This window comes from Lonchura striata, chromosome 2 (assembly GCF_050655825.1).
Source record: "Lonchura striata isolate lonStrDom1 chromosome 2, ASM5065582v1, whole genome shotgun sequence".
Lineage (NCBI taxonomy): Eukaryota > Metazoa > Chordata > Aves > Passeriformes > Estrildidae > Lonchura > Lonchura striata.
This window is the reverse complement of record NC_140704.1, coordinates 30502078-30522736: the sequence shown is the minus strand read 5'-3', so window position 1 is coordinate 30522736 and position 20659 is coordinate 30502078. Positions and strand designations below refer to the sequence as shown.

Below are 20659 nucleotides of genomic sequence, written 5' to 3'. Positions count from 1 at the left end.
TTATTGTATGTGAGTTATTTTATCTGAATCAAAAATCAGTTTAGTAAGGTCAGGTCAGTATTGCATGGCAGAAGAATCTGCTCCAAACTTTTAAATACCAAGATATTCACACCACTGAGTGTAAAATTTGTTTCTAGGAGGATTAATTGATTTAAGAATAGACTTAAATATATGCTTTCATTTATTGCAAGCATTTAAATTGATTTAGGATGTGCAAGTGATTCAGATGTGTGGCTGCTGATCATACAGCACATGTGCTTAATACAATACCATAATGCAGCAGTAGAGTTTACTGCTAAAAATAGCCTGTAGGATTTCCCTAACAGGATTCAGCCAATAATCTCCCCACCCCAACATGAAAAAAAAAAAAAAAAAAAAAAGAAGAAGAAGAAGAGAGGGAGACAACTGTTTTCAATTGCAGACTGCTGTGAAATATTAATAAAAGATGGTTATTCTGTCTCTCTAGAACAAATGCCTACAGCCAGATTCTGCTCTCAGATTCCTTGTGTAAATCTGAGCAGCTCCACTGAGACTGGTGGATTTATTCTGGATTTACACCAGTATTACTGAGGTCAGAATGTGGCCCTGAAGACAGATGGGAATAGTGCCACCACTGAACCATATAATGATAGAGGACACAGGACAAAAGAAACTGAATTTGCTTCAAATCAGTAAAAACCAAGATTTTCCTGGTGGGGACTCCCTAACATTCATTCATTTCCAGAATACTTTATTCAGGTCAGATTCTTTTAATAATATTTTAAACAGAGGGGAGAACAAGGGACCTAAAAATCATTGGCTAACAGCATGCTTTGAAGAAGATTAATTGCCCTGGAGAATAACAGTACCAATAGGAAAACCCAAGGGAAGAATATTTAATAAATTATTCCAACAAAAAAATCTGAGCTAAATAATGTCAAGTATTCTGTAAACTGCCTAAATGAAAATTAAGTGGGCTTTATTTTTTTCCACCTTTAACTCATTATCTTGTGCATATACTGTGTATATATTGCTTAGCTCTCACAACAATCACTGTTCTGATTCCCTTCAGATATTTGGCTAAAAGCATTTTTCTCATGACTCACAAAAATACAGGCTCAGTTTGATGTCCCTGTAATAATCTGCCACAACTGTTTTCCTCCTAATTTTTCTCTTCCAAGAATATAGTCTTTAAATAGGGAAAACAAACAAACAACAAAAAAAAACCTAACAGTAAATAATAATTCAAGGCTGAGACATGTTATTGCATTAATTTCTAGAGTCTGAATTTGACCTTGCCTTATGGTGGACCAGACTTTTCTCCCTTTCCACACACACATTCCTTCCTTTCATGCTCTTATAACTAGTTTGCTACAAGTAGTTTTTATAAGTAGTTTACTTCTGTGCTTTTTGCAAGTAGTTGCAACTGTTGTGGACAATGGCTGGTTGTATCTTGTGCTCTCTTAAGGGAGAAAATCATAGAACCATAGGATAGCTCAGGTAGGCAAGGATCTCTGGAAGTTTGTAGCCCAACTCTGCTTAGAACAGGTCAGCACTGTGATCAGACCACATTCCTCAGGACTTTCATACTAAAGGATTTTTTAACGGCCATATAAGAATAAATAAAAACTGTGTCTGAGTTTCTTTCTTTCAAGTAATCAATGAATAAATGGCAGGGCATCATCCAGATCCAGAAAATAGTATGCACAGATAAAGTTATTCTGTACCCTATTATCCCATATGTTAATAATACACAGATTGTTTTGGGGTTTTTTTTCACATAAACTGTATTAGAACTGTTGATATTGCAAAGTTTCTGTTCATTGTCTCTCCAAAAGTATCAATCTCAACATAAAAAATAGCTCTATTTTCAATGTACTCAAAAGCTGGAGTGATAAAGGTTTACATGTGTAAGTCTGTAAGCCTAGACACATGTCAGGGAAAAAGATTTCTTTAAGAAGAAAGGAAAGGCTTAACTGTGAATGCAGAGCTATGCGCTCTGCAAGACCTGGTCAATCAGCCAGGGGGTAGTGGCTATTAGCATAGATACAGCTTGCAAGCAGGTACAGCACCACCCCTGTACCTAGGGGATATAAAACAACTGAGGGTACAGAGCAGAGGTGGAGAAAAAAAAGCATAAAGTTATAAGACAGATGAAATAGGAGGATTTAAATTTTTTTCAGTAATGAGAAGAGATTTTTACCTTGAAGGAGCAGTGAAGGGGGAAAAAAAGATTCAGTAAAACAAGAATCAGGGATTCAAGAAAAAGATGTTTCATATTTTGAAAAAGGAATTCAGTGGACTGATAATCTCAGTTGCAATAAGATGGCCTTCCTTCCTTCCTTCCTTCCTTCCTTCCTTCCTTCCTTCCTTCCTTCCTTCCTTCCTTCCTTCCTTCCTTCCTTCCTTCTCTTCCTCTCTCTTTTGCTCTCCCTCTCTTTCTACTAGTGCTCATATAGCAATTACTAAAAGGGTAAATTTTGCCTCTCTGCTTGATCTGTCTGCATTTCCACTGATCCTATCAGGTTTCTTCATGTTGCATCTCAAGCTCTTTATGCCAGGGATGTCCCGTTGCCATCACCATCTCCAATCAGTGTTTGTCATACACAATTTAATTCCTTCTCTTCTTTTCCATCTCAACTTCACACTTTCTTTCTTGATTAGTTCCACTAATGCCATGAGTCCACAGATCTATGTAACTCCCTTGACCCTACTCCCCTTACTGGGGATTATAAAAGGAGATGTTGGTAAACCTTAGCAATGAGCCTAAAGCAGCAGCTTTTTGAAAGAGACTGCAGGTTTTTGGTTTTTTGTTGGTTGTTTTTTTGTTTGTTTGTTTGTTTTTTTTTTTTGAAACTGCAGATTTTTGAAAGGGACAGTGAAGCCTACACACAGTCAGCTCACTTTTGGTGTGCTCTGCAAATCTTAGAATGAGTTTCCAATGTTTTGGGAACTCTATGAACACAACTAGAAATACAGTGGTCTGGTTTAGGAATCCTGTGTATACACAGCTGTTCTTTTTAGAGAAACTTATGGAAAGTGAATTAGTATGTTTGTTTCTGTACAACCCAAATGTTTGTTACACAACAATAATAATACATTTTTACTAATAGCAAGGTCACATTCTGATAGGAAAGATGGGAGAGCACACTGTCTCACACAGTTACATGCAGTATCCATCAAGGACTCCATCCTACATAAATTCATGGTCATGGCCTGAAAATATGCAAACTTTCAGGGCATGGGAAGTTCTGCCAGCTGAAGGAAATACACTTCTGACATAAACCTGCATAAACAGTAACTGCAAGTATTTATTTCCCTCTCTTTTATTTTTCTTTGTGCACAAAGTGAATCTTCACTTCTGACCATGTTCTAATCTTATACTGACATTCAGGGTTTTAAAAAGATGGACCCTCATGCAAAAATAGATTACCCACAATAAGAAATGAAGTTTCTGTGGTCATTTTCCTTCCTTTGACTGAAGATTTTTGAGGTTCTAATAATTTGCTTTGGACAGCCCATGCTTCCTGAGTGACTGCAATGCCCAGGACCTAAGCATACAACCTGCCTCTGTAGGCTCCACACAACTGTTGAATGACACAGATTGTAGCCATCAGCAATTAATCATAGCTACAGCTTTGCTCTTTCTGTAGAGAAAGAGACCTTGAAGCAAACACTGATTTGTCAGATGAAGACATTGAGAATTACATCACAGTTTTCCTCCTTACTGGTGGTCTTTCTTCAACTGATTGGTGGTCTCTTTAGAAAACAGGCAATGAGAACACAAAAAAAAGAACCAGAGAATAGAGAAATGAAAGAAAAAGCTATAAATTACTTAAAGGCACCAAAAATGCACCTGTTTCTTTATTGCTAGAGCTAGTCAATGATAATAATTTATGATTGTGTGAATATTAAGCCTGTGATTTATCAGCTGCAGTGGTTGAATTGGTGCCAGTATAGCATCATAAAATAGAGGAGCAATACTGCTAGAACTGAACGCATTGCTGCAGGAGGTATTTGAGGTATTTAAGTCTGTTGATCCCACATGAACAAATGCATTTGCCCTGCCTATTAAAAGCAATCTCTAGGGAATCCTACCAGTTGTGTAGACATGCTGGCTGGGCTGGTCCATGTCTGGGTGAGGTAATGTGGAGTCAGTGGGGGAAGATGGGGTCCTGGAAAGTGGTCGATGTTTATCTGATCCTGCCATGCCAACTGTAGCCATCTGAGCCTGGTAGATTTGCAACTGGTGGACATGCCGATGTGCCAGGAACTCCTGTTTCCAAGAAAACAGCACAGTAGAAAGAAATGTGAGATGGGATCAAGTAAAACACTGAGGGAAACATGTCAACAAATTAAGTTCATTAGGTCAGGGCTGTAATAAACAGTGGGGACCCCCACCCCCCAACTTGTACCTAAGACTCACTCAATAAATCCATTCAACAGATGTTTTCACGCTGACAGTGTGGGTTACTGACTTTGCTGGAGAGTAGGTGATGGCAGGCAACCTGTCAATTCTCCCTGACAGGAAAAACAGCTTCACTTGCAAAGGCTTATAAAAGACAAAGTTTTTCTATTATATTGAATATGTTATATGATGTTAGAACATGCATTTTATGACCCCACACAATAGAATTTAAATTTTCCCACAGCACTGAAAATGAACTGTGATGTTCTTACTGCTCAGTACCAAATGCACTGAGCAACTGAGAGTCAAGTTTCTACAGTTAACTCAGTTCCCAGAGCTCCCTGGAAAGTAGCAATGATTTGCATATAAGTTTTCACAAATTGTTTAGAAATTCAGGAATTGTCACGTGAGATCCCACTTAGGAACCATCTTTTTTTGTCATAACTGCTGCTGGCTGTAGGCAGAGGCAAATACCTCAGGGAAATTGGAGGTGTGAAAAGAGTACAACAGAGTAGAAAAGATTTTCTCTTCTGTTTTATCAACAGATGGTTACTTTTGCTGACATGACAAAGGCTAAAACCCTGTGAAGCCAGGAGGAACCTGGCTCACTCCACAGAGTAGGATTGCTTCTCAAACCCTTTCCTTTCTATTTTTCTTTTTTCTGTGCATATAGTCCCAGAACCTCAACCAAAAGTGGATGCAAGAGAAATATTTTCAAACCACTTAATATGAATTCAGTTGAAATTCATACTTGTGACTTACAATTGCAGGCTCTTTTTATCGTCACATGGACTCAGTATATATAAATGTAGGAGCACACACACACATGATATAGATATAGATATAGATATAGATATAGATATAGATATAGATATAGATATAGATATAGATATAGATATACATACACATACACATACACATATACATATACATATACATATACATATACATATATATGTGGCTTTTTATTTTCTTTTTTTTTTTTTTAATAAGCCCAGTAACAATTAGCATTGCTGTGTGTGGTTGCTTGGGACAGCAGCTCGGAGGCCTGGCTTGGTCAAGGAGAGATTTCTGGCTGCTCAGAGAGGTGAAGCTGAGTTCAGGCTGTGTGGGAAGGCAGGTGGGAGTACCCCAGCCCATCACACACTGCAAAATAAATCGGCAGCTCATAGGATGTGAGAATGTCTACCCTGCATGTAATAAAAGAGGCTTTTATGCAAACAAGTGCTCATCAATAACAGCTGAAATTATTTTAAATGCTTTCAAAGGCAGCCCCAAAACCCACATTAATATCTAGGATCACTACTTCACTGAAAAGACATAAGGTCATGGGAAAGGTAAATCACCTGGGACCTTGTCATAAGTGACTAAATGAAGAAAAAACATATGAGTAAGCAAAACGAGGTTTTACAAGAATTGTCTTGGTTTAGAGTCATTGAACCATTTCCCTTCCTTTAAATACAGAATACAGTCCCCAACGTTTCTTATTGTTTTTTTAATGTTCAGTGGCAAGATTGTGTTACATATTCCAGGAAATATCTTGAGTTATCTGAAGAGGACTGTGTATCCATCTATGAACATAATAAAACTTAACAGTCAGGAATTTTTTCCTGATATCTCTTTTTGTTTAGTTTTGCTAATAATCTTGATTGTGATAAATTTTCAAATTTTCAGAGGAGATTTTTTTTTTTGTCCTCATAGGCATACATATCTTTTACAACCTTTTCAGGGAGTGTATGTGATGGTAGCAGCACTGTCTGATGCTCATGTATTCACAATCTCCTGCCTACTCTTCTAAACTCCCAGCTGAGGAGTTTGGAAGAAGCCAAACTCCTGCCTGCAGGAGCCATTCATGGCACAGAATGTTGCTGCCAGACAGGAAATCAGTGGAGTACTGTTTTTTGTGCTGCTCTCCTCAACTTATATGTTGTCTTCATTGCATTAATTAAATAGTTGCTGTCTCTGTAGTTCTTTGAGGAAGGGAATTTCTGATGTATCTTTAAATGTTTATACTAACTACTGATAATTCATTAATTGAGTTCACTTTCCTGATTATCATTAGAGTACAGAAGACAAAAGGATTTGTTACCTATTGGAATATTCTTCAGGCTAGTAAAGGTGCGCCAGTGGATTGTGGTAGTCTTGATCAAACAGTATTACTTAAACGTATTTCTTAAAGGAGTCTTGGAAATTCAGCTGTCAGCAAGGGCAGATTGATGCTGTCTCTGTTAGGACTTTTCTCAGTGCTGGTTGACTCTGAGCTTTGAGGCTTTAGAGCTGCCTGTCTTTTACTTCCAGACCTGAACTTCAGTTTTGCAATATCTGTTCTTTTTTTTTTTTCAGTGAAGCTGCAAGTTTGCCGTTCAGTCAATGTCTAAAACATAATCTTTCTAGGTCTCTGATCTAAAAAAAAGTCAATTTAAGTGGGTTTTTTTTTTTGTTTGTTTGTGGTCTTCTGGTTTTGTTGTTTGTTCACTTGTTTGTTTTGTTTGTTTAATGTTTTTGTTTTGGGGGGGTTGTTTTTTATTTTGTGGATTTGGGGTTTTTCTACAATGTCTTGAAGAAGAAGAAAAAAAAGTCTGGACCATCACAAAACTTTGGAAGATGTGCCTGTCTTTGCTTCTAAAATGATTTTGTGTTTGTGTCTATGCAGTCAATAGAAACAATATTTTTCATGCAAACAAATTGAGATTTTTTTTTTTTTATATGAATCAACCTATGTGAACATCACCTAAACTAGACATCTATTTCAGCAATTTGTCAGAGACCAAGAATACAGCCTATTTTTTCTCTCCTGCATTTACAGGTTAAAGGGTGTCCTATTTATATCATTCTCCCCTCCTCAAATGAAACCAGGCACATACTGTATTTGACACATATTTATCAACATAATCTGCTCAGGGAAGGCTAAGAAATTTGTGAAGGTTCCATGGACATTGCATGACACCTGCTTTAATTTCTGAGGACACAGAAAACATTTGCCTGTGAAAATCTTTTAAAATTTGTTAAAAGTAGAATAGTTTGTCTCACAAGGCTTACACCAAGGCTTACATCCTCTCGTGGCATCCAGGTCCTTTACCTGTAATATTACAAACTGTAGATATCAGCAAAGTTTAGATTTGTTTCAATTTTAGTCAAAGTTTTAGGTTAACTTCCTGATTAGATTTTATTTTACAGACAACAGGCACTCATGAAATACATATATTTTTTCCAGCCACCTACATATTTATGCTGTGAGCATTTCTGGTACTCTGAGTCACAGACAAGTGGATTAATGCAATGAGTAATGTGGATAATCAACACACTTATCTGGCTCCCCAAATGCCCACCTGGCCTCTGGAAGGGATTAAAGGAACACAATGAATTCATCTTCAGGTTTTATGTGTTCCAGCCCTGCAAACACATGTCCATCTCTCCAGCAATATGACAAAAGCAGTATTTGCACATCTGCAGGGCTAGTGATTTGTGTGAATATATTTGGAGCATTTCTTAGGTAACCTGAGCCCTGTCTACCCGGCATGAAGCCTGCTAGTTCCAGGTGCCTGAGATTAGTTTATTAGTAGAAGCAAGCAATTAGGGCCTCTGCTGGAGCTAGTGGAGGGCCATCCATCCCCTTCCACAGAAACGAGCTCAGGCCCTAAGTAATTATTTTGAGAAGGAATTTTAGAATCACTATCTAAAGAGAAGATGAGCCTTTTGGGAGCATGGGAGGTAAATATTTGTTGTTTTCCTAGTATTACTGCAAGGTTTGTTTAGCAGGGCTTTGGATTAATTTGGGTTGGTGTGAAGATTTCTTTAATGTAGATGTGTGATTTGTACATTTTGGCACTTAACATTTTGTAAATTCTTAGGATTTTAATGAGAACTGTTTTCTTATTTATACTGGCTCTGAGGACTGAAATCATGTCTATGTTCTATTAGACTGTTAGACAGTCTATGTTGGAGGATAAAGCATAGGTGAGTTATCTATAATTTAACAATCCTTTGAACTGTTATATTTTGCACAGAGAAAAAAATATGTGGGATTCACTCATAAAAGCTTTTTTGCCTCTTAGCAATCTGGTTTTTAATTTAATATGTTAATATTTAGTTTAGTCACAGCTAAATAAATCTGAAGATTTGTATGTCTGTAGCATAATCCTGCATGTGTATGGGCATATTCACACCTCTCTTCAGGGTTTATGCTTTGGCTTTTTTCATTGTGGCAGAGAATTTTTTTTCCTCTTAGGGATAGCATATTTTACATCTCCTAATAATAAGATTACTACTCTCATATATTTGTGGCCAGGTTTATATCCCTCTGTTGTTGTGCCTTTGATGCATTCTGCTAAAGTATGAAGAGTGTTCTAATGTCTATTAACTTGAAAAGTTATTCATGTTTTGCCAGTCCTGCCTTCCTCTCCCAAAGACCTTAAGCACTACTAACCTTACAAGGCTTTTCCTCTCAAAGCATTTTTGGTGGTCTGTTTGCTAATTTCCACATTGTTTTCAGATAATTACCCAAAGGATGGATAATTTCCTGAAGGGGAAAGCTACATGCAAATGCTTCAGAAAGTTTCGCCCTAGGTAAGGATGAAAACAAGACCTGCTGCCTTTCTGACCTTCCTCTCTTTCCTTCTTTTGAAGGATATTTCTGATGCCTTGTCTCACCCCATGGTTCCTGTTGGAGGTTTTACTCCTTAGCCCTGTCCAGACCCCCGTAGCAACATGGGAACAGAGCAACTTCAGATCCTGTCACTTGTCTTCTCTACCACCCTCCTAGGTTTTCTACCTTCCCTGTGTGTAGGGAATGCTGTGTTATCCATCCTTTCCAACATCCTGTGCAGTTGTAGCTGAATGCATCCAAGGGGTGCCCAGGCCAGCCAGTGACTGCATCCAGCAAAAAGACCTCAGCTTGCAGCAGAGCTCAGTCCTGCTTTAAGGTCCCTGTGAAGGCAGTCTTGGCCCAAACTAAGACAGTCTTCCAAAATCTGACTGAGTCAGAAATTCTGGTCACCGAGACACTTCTCTTTCAACCCAGATGTAGGTAGTTAACAGTCCTTCAGAAATATCATACAATATATTAATAGTTTTGACCTTGATTATCCTCAGAAGTGACAGAAAAAAAAAAAAAAAACAAAACATAGAAAGCAATTAATGCCTGTACAATGGAGTTTGTTCCTTGGGACAAAAAACTGTGGCTAAGTGGAATTTTTAGCAATTTTCACACAGGAGTTTTGTGAAGTACTGTTTTGCCTGCTGTCCTCAAACAGAACCATAACTAGTTGCCTTCAGAAACCAAGCAAAAATAGGTCCTGAGGTCTTAAAAAAAAAGAAAAAAACACCAAAAGGGTGTGAACAAATGTGAAAGTGTAGGAAAGATGTCCCTCTGTCAATATGTGCAACCTAAAATAGAAGTTAGTCTGAGATATCCTTGAAAATGAGTGTGTTGAGACATCTTTTTAACTGCTCTGTCGCTAGGAGAAAACACATCACCAAGAAGCCCAACCAGTTTCTATTTTTTGACAAAACCACATGTGCAACCACCAACTTCCATGGTCATCACTTTCAAAAAACCCCGGTGTCACCATCTGAAATACAGTCAACCACAAACTCGGAATCAGCATTTTTATGAAAAGTAAGTAAATTACAAGTATGGTTACAGACACATACATTGAATAGGTAGAAATGGATTTAGAGCAAGCAAAAGCATAGATGGGAAGAAACAGGACTGTTAGTCTTGAGGCATCTGGATATATAAGGTCCCATATTATCAGGATGTTTATAGAATTTGGATTTCTCTTGCTGTAATCCAAGGACCATAGTATTGAACTAGAAAAGGGGTAAACAGAAATGAAGTCTTATCAGCTGACTCTTATGTGCAGATACAGAGGAGTGGGATGGAAGCTATGACCCAAAACTGCCTGGAGTCCCAGGCAGAGATTTGCCTTGTGCAGCAAGCTGCTTCTCACAGCAAAATAAGCCTATGCCCTGTGCCTTACCCTTGCCTTCTGAAGGACTGTGGAATGGCTTATTCCAGCTGCTGCCAAGGTAGAGCTTAGTATTCAGACTGGTCCTATTGCAGCAGCAGCCCAAGGAATGGTTATCACCGTCAACCAGCTTTGTTTTCCCCCTCTGTTCCTGGAGCTGCAGAGCTGCTGCTGTAGAGGTCCCTGCCCATTCCTACCATCCTTCCCTTCTAGCACAGGAGCACCTTTGGGGTGACAAAACGTGTTACAAAAATTACAACACTTTTAGGCCATGAAATAGGGCTAGAGCAAAGACTCTTAATGGGATAGCAAGAGTGTGCTCTTCTATCGAGGCACATAGGAGAGGATGCATTTTGGACATGGGGTTGTATGGCTAAATGTGCAAGTCCATGCTGGAGTTGCACCCCTTGCCTCTGGCTGCAGGATGTAACAGCAGAGTCAGGAGCCTCCCTTTTTCCTCTGCTGTTGCACAAGGTGGTGGATGGGCTGCTGACCTGTGTTTTTAAAGGGAGAGTGGGTAAAAGTTACCTTTCTTGGATGGAAAGTTTCTGGAAGCCTGACCATCTAAACGTGACCCATGTTGCTCCCATGTAAGTGAGGAATCAAGGTGGTTGCAGGGTTTGAGAAGTTTTCAGCTATCTTTGTTAAGACATATGAACCAAGCAGTCACTATGTTAAAGCTTGATTAGGAAGAAAGGAATTATGGAAGTGACAGAAAAGGTTGTCCTAAAGTCAGAACACTTTTACTGGAGGGAAATTCCAGGAGTCCAACTGAGCTGCTGGATTCACTTCTGGTTCCTGCTCCTGTGAGACCTGCCTTCTCTGCTCCCAGCTTTGGCAGGTACTTGACTTCTGTCACTCCTGCTGAAGTGCTGACTGCAGTGTGCACTGCACTCATCCAAAGAAAATGCAGCACCTCCTCAAAAGCTTCACTCCTGGCTGAATCTTTTCCTCACTTTTTGACTCTCCCAGATATTTAATACAAATGTATAAATAATTGGGGATACAATAAAGGGGGGGAAATAGACCACCTGAATATCCTGTGGGTTTTTTTATTCTTTAAGGAAACCTCTGAAGAGGTTTCTCATTACTTTATTTCTTTAACTAGAAAAACATGACTTTTCAGATGTCACTTGGTGCTTTCCAAAAAAAAGATGTGGAAGTGCAGAAATGAATGCAAAAGATAATACAGTTTTTCATGTGTCTTGCCCTAACTTTCAGTATTAACAAGAATTTTCCTCTTTTACTATGATATGAAGAATAAGTAGGTTCTATAATAACATTTATTGGTTACAACCACTTAATCCCAGTAGCTTTCTGAAATCAATAAATTGATATGTCGGCCAAAACTAATTAATGATAACATCACCTGTCCCACATGTTTCATTGCTCTGGGAAATGTCACCCAATTCTCTTCAACAGTATTGGCAAATCAGCTTAGTGTTACTTTATGCAGATCATTTCTACCACTTCCATTTTTCTGCTCTTCATCAGAACTACTTTTCTGAGCATATTTGTATGATTTATTTTTCAGTGAAGAATCATTACTTTCGCCTTCAAACAGAAAAATAATATTCTCCAGGCTAAATGCATTAGCAGTCCTGCTGCAGATCTGTGTTTTCTGCATATTTCAAGAGATTCTGCTTTGGTTTTATAGACAGTTCCAAGTTCAGATTTTATTGTAGAATTAATGAAAATTACTGAGATCTGACATATAAAGAGAAAATCTTGGAAACCCCTGTTCTTCAATATAGAGCCGAGACACACTAATACATCGGTGCCTGAATATGAAATCATGAAGGTGTATAGATACCTCCTCCCTTGTGTGGAGGTACAGTGAGATCAGAGTGGGGAACACCAGTGGACCATATGGTCAGCAAATATTAGAGCCATCACTGGGGTGTTTGACCAACTCTGTTCTCTCTGTATAGAGCATTTCTGCAGGTCATTGTATCTAATGCACAAGGCTGGGGGATTAACAGATTTAGAGCAGCCCTGCCAAGATGGACTTGGGGTGCTGGTGGATGAGAGCCAGGACATGACCCAGGAATGTTCACTCACAGCCCAGAAAGCCAAATGTGTCCTGGGCTGCATCCAAAGCAGAGTGGGCAGCAGGGCAAGGGAGGGGATTCTCTGCTCTGGTGAGAGCCCACCTGCAGTGCTGTATCCAGCTCTGGGGTCCCAGCACAGGAAGGACATGGATCTGTTGGAGTGTATCCAGAGGAGGCTGCCGAGATGATCAGAGGGCTGAAGCACCTCTCCTGTGATGAAAGGCTGAGACAATTGGGATTGTTTAGCCTGGAAAAGAGATGGCTTCAGGGTGAGCTACTTGGAGCCTTCCAGTAACTGGAGGAAGCCTACAAGAAAGTTGGAGAGGGACTATTCACAAGAGCATGTAAGGACAAAAGAGAATGGCTTCAAACTGAAAAAAAAAATGTAAGTTTAGATTTAATATCAGAAAAAAATTCTTTACTGTGAGCGTGGTGAGCCACCAAAATAAGTTGCACAAAACTGTGGATGTGCCATCCTTGAATGTGTTCAAGACCTAGTTGGATGAGGCTCTGAGCAATCTGGTCTAGAAGTCTTTCTCCATGGCAGGGAGTTTGGAACTAGGTGACCTCTAAGTTCCATATCAACCCAAGGCATTCTGTGAGTCTGTGACTTTTACCCCTCTGAAGATTTCAGAGAGATATATTGCCAAATCTCACACCTTAATTCAGCATGGTTAAAACGCCCGCAGACTTCCTTTCTCCAACACATATGAAGTAAGAAATAGAGTTTCTTGTAAAATTGTGTATATATGCACACACTTCTGCAGATATTACAAGATATTTTAAAAATATTTTTTTACAGATCTCTGCTACACTATTCAGATTTTGGAACACAAGGAAATAGTGATATACAGGGAAATGGTGATATAATTTGAGACTACAAAATAAAGGATTTGAATATAGGAAGTATGCTGCAGATGGAAAAAGAAACAGTCACAAAAATCCTTTCAGATCTGCTCTATACATTTAGAATTCTACATAGTTGTAGAATGCTCTATACATTTGTAGAATAAATATATTTCTACAACAAACAAATACAGCTTGTTTGTTGGTGGGGTTTTTTTTAGTTTTATTTGGGATAAGATCAATTTATTTGTAATGTGAAAAAAAAAATTGAACTGAACATCAAATATTTCCCACTTTGTTTTCTCAAAAAAAGGTTTGCTGCTTTTAATAAGTGGGAGAATTTCCAGAATGGGCAGATCTAAAATGGAGGAAAAACTCTTATGTTTTCTGATTTAGGAACAACTAGAGAGTTAAAAAGGAACAAGGAAAATGTTATGTGGTAGCATAGCACAAATTATATAATGCAGACTGTAAAACAAATTATGCAATTTCTTATTCCTTAAGTAAATCTCCAAACTTGAAATGCAGAATAACATTCAGTAGATACCATATTACTTGTTATATTTCATGGGAAGGGTAAATTAATTGATCTGAACTCGCCTCATTGCAATGTACTTCAATTGGGGCTAGATTGCTGTTACAAGGAGGGATGTGGAACACTGTATGGGACTAAAAGGAAGAAGAGAGAGGGAGCAGTATTACAAAAATCCAAACACCTGGATAGCATAAGGTCCTACCTCTTCCCTGCATACTTTTTTTTATTTTTTTTCCTTTTTTTTTCTTTTTTTTTTTCCCTTTTTTTTTTTCCTTTTTTTTTTTTTTTTTTATAATGCTTTCCACTTTAGTTCTGGTTTAAAATTTGGAAGCTGTTTTGTTTGTATTTTCAACTATAATTTCTTTCCTTTGTACCTTTTCCAAAAACTGAATGTTTCATGTGCTCACATTAATCCTCAAATAGCATAAGATATTACACAGTTGCAAGAAATTGAAGCATTAAGAAAAAGTAAAAAAGTATACTAGCTGGGGAGAAGTGGAACAATAAGAACACTTGTCCCAGTGTAGCCCTTCTGGAAGGTGGTTCACTGATTTGCTCACACTACATAGGGATCTCAGCAGTGCATTAGCCAGTATTTTTCTTCCTCTAGAAGAAAGATCTCTCCAAAGCCCAGGAGTAACTTAAAGAATCTCAATACTTAAAATACCAAAGGACACAAAATTACAGGCCAAGCAATAGTCTGTATTTCTCATCTGGGCTCAGTTACTCCCTGCTATGATCTATGTCCTTCCTGAAACAAAGCACAATAGTTTTAGGTATGCTAATTAAAATTTTTAAAGCTGCCTACATATGGAACAAAAATAGCTTTCTACTTTACACCATGGCTATATGTTAGTTTTTTTCAGAGGATAGCTGCTTAGTACTTAGAATTACTATCTCTTTGTTTTAATGGCCAGAAGAGATAGACGTGTCTCAATTAATATCTTGGGGAAAGCAGCCCTGAAGATCAACCCCATTGCTGGCAAAGTCCCTTAAAGCACCTCCCTAGTTGTGGTCTGATGGCAGCTTGGGAGGACATCCACGTGCTGGAGATTGTCTTGGAGCTAGTGGCTGAGCAGGAAGACCAGAAGGAGTGGGGAAGAGTCAGATGAGCCAGCTGGGATGCACAAATACAGCATCCTGAGAGCTGTGTGGGTGCAGTCCAAGAGCAGAGGCCTTCCAGTAACTCCAAAGGAAAGATCTGACGGTCAGTGGAGAAGGCAACCTCCTCCAATCATAAGTTATAAAACATTTAGCTCTGTTTTGGATTATTTATGCAGATGTAAATCTAGATAAACTAAAAGGGAACCAAGAAATTTATTGTGGGTTTTCACTGAGATATCTAGGAGAAGGATTTGTCACTTCAATGGCTGCATCTTAAAGCGTTGACCACAAAGGAGGGAGACAGAATTCTATACAGCTACACAACACTCATAAAAAAGGTATACTGGAAAATATTCCACCAAATAAATAGCTACAACTTTAACTGTATCTAGTGGAACCTGGGAAGACAGAGTGGAGGAATCCTGAGAACCAGTCAAAGCAAAATGTTAATTCTAATTGTTGTATTTAGTTGGCCTTGTGTTGTGACAAGTTTGTTATTATGCAGATTTCCTACCTGCCACCTTCTATGGGAGGATTTTACAAAGTGAAGCTATGCAGACAATTCCCCTTGCTTCTTACCTCTTTATTTGTAATTATGTTGGCCCTGTGTTCACTCAAGATAACATTATAGCTGTCCCCAAATGCTCTCGATCTGGGGCCTGTGACAAATGAAATCTTTCAGTGCCTGGAATATTTTTTTTCCCTCTGTTGCAGAAGTGTAGCTGTTAACATGCTGAAAACAAAGCTGTGCTTGTTTATTGTCTGACAGTAGGTTAGTAGGTGTTACAAATTTTCACTGGTATGATTTTGTAAATGTCCCTTTTTTTCTTCAGATGGATATATAATATAATATATTGTTTTTAGGGTTTTTTGTAGTGTCTTTTTTTTTTTTTTTTTTTTTTTTTTGCTGGCAATGTCATCTTTCCTTCTCTGTAATAAATTCCAAGTATATGATACATATATATATATATATATATATATATACACTCCTTGCATGATACTATCCTATTAAAGATTATAATGAAAATATAATCTGCCACATAGAGAGTGTACTTGTGTGGAGAAGCTAAGGTGTAGATGTTACAGATCCAAAGTGCACAAGGATTGGAAATCCTGATTTTTAAGTCTTTTTCTTAACCACTGGATCAGTAAAAATTGCATTGTATCACTAATATTTTCTATTTCTGGCTTCACATCTGGTTTAATTATTAAATAATGCAGCACTGTGGCTTTCTGTGTTTCTTATTACAACTGGCAGCCATAGTCAGAAGCTGTTTTGGTTTGATGGTGCTGGATTTTTTAAAGGATAGGAGAAAGAGGTTGGAGCAATTGACACTAAAATATCACAGCTTTTAGGTACTGCTCAGACAAACTAAAGCATCTCTATATGTTTAAGCTGGGTGCAAAAGGCTCTGAGCAGACTGGGTGAGGAGAGGGAGGCTGATCATCCCTATCACCCACAATGAAGCATTGTGCAAAGTGGTGAAAGAGCTCATGAAACTTTGCAGCTTCTGTGTCTTTGAGGTCATTGTGATCCTTAGTCTTGCTGGGAACATCCAGTCCATTTTCTTCCCGACCTCTGGAAGCATTAAACCTACTCAGAGAAACCAGGAGGAAAGGTGATCCCATAACATGGGTGCACGCATCATGATGTATGTGCACATCGCGCCACAGCCGAGCTTCGGGGCCGCTGCAGGTCCCAGGAGATGTGCTGACAGCACTCCAAGCAAGGCAGTGCCAAAGCACTCCGAATAGCTGGCACCCCACATCCATGCCATTGCATTCAGAAGGGGCTGGAAGCCATCCCGGCCACAGGGGACCTTCTGAAAATGGTGCAAAGGTGGCCTGAAAGCTTTGAGGCAGGGCACAAGGCACTGGGTGCTGCCAGCCCTGCAGTTCTAGTTGGAACTCTACAAGACAAGGCATGTTGGAAGGTTTCTTCCCAGGAACCACAGGGGTTAAACCTGACCTGATTGCTGTATCAACAGATATGCTAAAAATGACAGATTTAGCCCTGAGCCCAACCAGAGAACCTAACACTGTCCAGAGGCCCAGCTACAGGCAGTGAGCTTCTCAGCTCCTTTTCCAAATCCCCCTCTGACTATGGGTATTGGGGTTTCTCTTTCCTACTCTATGTACAAAAATGTAATTAGAGCAATTAAACAACAGCAACATTCAAAAAGGGAGAAAATATGTGAGATTGGGGCTGAGCTTTTGACTCTTTCTGACAATTTTAGAACTAGACCTGGTTTTCATCATAAAAGTTCAGATTCACATATCCAAGTGGTTCTTTGACCATTGAAATGTGCTTTACATATGGATATAATTTAATTCATAAAAATCTGACGGCTGCTACCTGGCCTTCTTTGCTTATTTTTAGTCAGTCTACAGAGAACTTAAAAGACTTTTACTGTACAGTAGGAAATAAGAGACAGGATTGTTTTTCAGTTTTTCTCATGTGCATTGTGAGGTATCAATCTAACCTATGACCAGGTCCTTTTTTGTCCTTTTTTTTTTTCTCCAGCCTGGATTTAAGCCCTGCTGACTGTTTCTTTCATATAGCAATATTTGCCAATGTCATAATGCAGCACACCCTATGTGTATTACACCCTTAAGAAGTTCCTGGGCCTAATTCTTTCTGGGAGAAGGAATCATGCAGTTGCAAGACTTCAGTAAATTTTATATAAAACACTTAATTAGCTAGAGAATTCTGATTTTAGGTACATCTAGGAGTTTCTCCAGATAGAAAACCCCAGAAAATGCTTTGAAAATCTGGATTCAATATAAATTCAGGTGGAAGCATCTGCTACCTCATTTAATCTGCAGCCTTTTGTGTGTGTGACAGTAAATGGTTACTGAGCTCCTTTTCAGAGCTGGATGCATTTCTGGACTAATACCTGTAATACCTGGAGATTCAACATATTTCAGTACAAAAAGTGCTATGTAAAGTTACCTAAGCTGATATGACCAAACCCCTTTTGAAAACAAAGTTTTGTTACTTGTGCAATGACTGCTAAGAGCAAAATTCATCTTGTTACAATGTAAGTAATACACTCCAACCTCATGTGGTAGGAAGGAAAACACAGTGCTAATTTATGAGTAGCTGCCACCTGAAGGCAATGAGATTTTAAGCCCATTAAATGAAAAAAGACCAAGAGAATACCCGAGGCTAAAGCTAGTTATCATTATATTTTAGTTTCTTTCACTTATTAAACTGTTATGATTTCACCCAAGGAGTTTTACCTTTTCCCCCTGATTCCCACCCCCCCACCATCCCCCTGGGAAGGACTGAGCAAGGGATGTGTGGTAGTTAGTTGCCAGCTGAGATTAAAGCCTGGCAATATCACAGGCATCTCTGGGTGCCTAGGTAGCCCTGGCCAGGAGAGGGAACAGAGACTGTCCTGCTGCTGTGGGCAGCTTGGGGTGACCAATACACATACTCTGTGCCTAAACCAGAGGTGTGAGTTTTCTCACCTAGCGTTTGCATTTTAATGGAAAGAAGGGAGTGAAAAGCCCTGAGCAGGGGTCTGTGGCTGGCTCCTTTCAGCTGTGAAATGTTTGTGTCCCTAGGGGCTCTCTTCTCCCCAGGGGCAGGGGGGGTGTGAGAGCCTCTCCTTTTCATTTAAGAGGGGTTATAGGGCCATGCTGGCGAAAGAGCTGCACCAGGGGCTGAAAGTCCCGGGACAGGTTTGGGTCCAGTTAGGTTGCTTTGGGAGGATTTGGATCTCTGAAGATGTTTTGTTTTCATTCTTTGAATTAAAATTTAATTTAAGTAATTGGAATACATAATCTGTCTCTGAGGAATGCTGTCCTAATCTTGTCTCTTAGACAAAAAAGCAGGATTTTCAATTTTTATCTGTTACTGATCAGCTGTATGAGTTAACACCAGTCTTCTAATGTCTCTGAGCCTTTGTGTCACCTTATCTCATCCTGGCTTTATCTCTTCTAACCATGGAGATTTCAAGTAGTTTGTCCTTTGCAATGACACAGTTCAGTGCTCAATGCTAGGGATACTTGGCTGCAGTTGTGGAGTTAAGGCACATAATACTTAGTGAAAATCTACCTCAAAACTCCTCTTCCTTACACCCCCCTTCCCCCCCAAAAAAAATTAAAAGGAGAAAACAGTGAGTTTTGGCTTGTTTCAGCATGGTACATAGGGGTCCAGTTATATTTCATATTAAAAAGGAAATTAAAAAGGTAAATATAAGAAAGAAGAGCAAAAGAAGAAAAAGTGAGAGAAGGAAAACTAGATGGGAGGGGTATAGAGAGAACAAGAGTCCAGCTTTAAAAAGCCAAATCAAAACTCAGACTGTGGATCCAGGTACGAACATTCTTATCACCTGGAAATAGAGCACCACAAGTGTGGTGCTGGATATTCATACAGTATGAGGTTCAGTTAAGAAACTCCTGATGCCCTATGCCATTATGCAATAATAACTTCTATAAAAGCTTTTAAATTTAGATTACTTTTGTTGTAATATGAAGGCTTTTGAAATCTGTGGTTATTTTGGAGGGCTTTTGTTCATTGCTCTAGTCCACTGTAAAGCAGTATATTACATACCCTATTTATTCAATTCCTCCCAAAACACCCCAGCAATGAATTTCTGTAATGTGTGGTTGTGGTCGCCCAGTGGTCAGACAAAATCAGCTGAGAAAGCAGGGCTGGTCGTGCACCAGCTGCAGTGCCTGCCTGTCACTGGCCACAGTCACTAACCTTTTTGGGAAAAGTCACTTCCATCAGTCAGGCCACTACAGGGCAGTGGCCGCAAGGCAGCAAAACACTGCTTGGAATAATTCTTTGCAGATGCCAGGAACCGGAAGTTTCAGGGAGAAAAATGAAAGCCATTCACTCTTCCAATGACACAAGCCTTTGATACAACAAAGTCAGTTGGACAGGGAGCTCCAAGGTCAGGAAGGCACGTAAAGATTGGTGATTAGAGAAATACTATATCAGCAAAGTGTGGCAAGCTATTAAAAGAAACTGTAGCTTTTATGATTGTGCTGCTGGAGCTTCCCCAGGGCTATTTATATTAGATATTGAGTTAAGCATAACTTATTTAGTCTCAGCATTCCAGAAAACATTTTGATGTCAGCTACTGAAGGAAAGTAAACACAAAAAGGAGGAAACAGGGCTGATCCCAAACAGATAAAAATTTTATAATTTAATTTTGTGAACCCATGCATGTTAGAGCATTAAGAAAAGGAATTTTTAAAAGCTTGATTTGACTTAAAACTTGGTTGATAGAGGTATTTAGTCACTATGCAGCTGGGGGAGGATGGGTGGAGAAACGGAGATGATTTATCACCTTGAGTACTTGCTACACCCTAACAAAGCATGAACGCAGTTTTCTGTAGGCATTTTCATCTAGACCAGATTTTATGCACATGTGCGGTTCTCATCTAATGCTGTGGACTTGTGTGTATGTTAAGCCAAACTATTTGCTTAGCTGGGCTGTTTGCCCAGTGGATGTCCTGATGGCTGGTGACAAGGATTTGCCTGCCCTGTAGCAAGCAATTAACTCTTTGGGACTGTAATTTAAGAATTGCTTTATGGGTCTGGACTTTTGGACACTAAGCAAAGAATAAAAAAACTGATCTAGAGGCTGGTAATGTCTGCACAGATATTATGTCTCAACTTAGCAGCTCCAGTGCAGGAATCATGCTTGTTTATTTCTGTAAGAATAAGTCAATAGATCCATTGGGGAGTTCTGCTCATGGGCTCTTTATTCTCTCAGAATAACACTGTGGACCTGAGGAAATCACAGGT

General features: G+C 39.1%; 1 protein-coding gene and 1 long non-coding RNA gene across 23 annotated transcripts in view; one reads left to right on the top strand and one right to left on the bottom strand.

Annotated features, from left to right (window-relative positions):
- HDAC9 (histone deacetylase 9) overlaps window positions 1–20659 on the bottom strand; it is a 472095-nt gene that overhangs the window by 143511 nt on the left and 307925 nt on the right. For all 21 annotated transcript variants that reach the window (XR_014953235.1, XR_014953236.1, XM_077787618.2 and 18 more), the window contains one exon: window positions 4078–4255. Coding sequence is in view for 19 of the 21 variants with exons in the window: in XM_077787618.2 (XP_077643744.2) it covers window positions 4078–4255 (178 nt within the window). In the remaining 2 variants the exon portion in view is untranslated. The remainder of the gene's footprint in view (window positions 1–4077; window positions 4256–20659) is intronic.
- LOC146768167 (uncharacterized) lies at window positions 5302–13977 on the top strand. 2 transcript variants are annotated; one of them, XR_014953246.1, is made up of 4 exons: window positions 5302–8098; window positions 8880–8953; window positions 9848–10004; window positions 11109–13977. It is a non-coding gene; the product is annotated as an uncharacterized LOC146768167 (long non-coding RNA). The 2 variants fall into 2 exon arrangements; XR_014953245.1 differs by having other exon boundaries at window positions 9848–13977.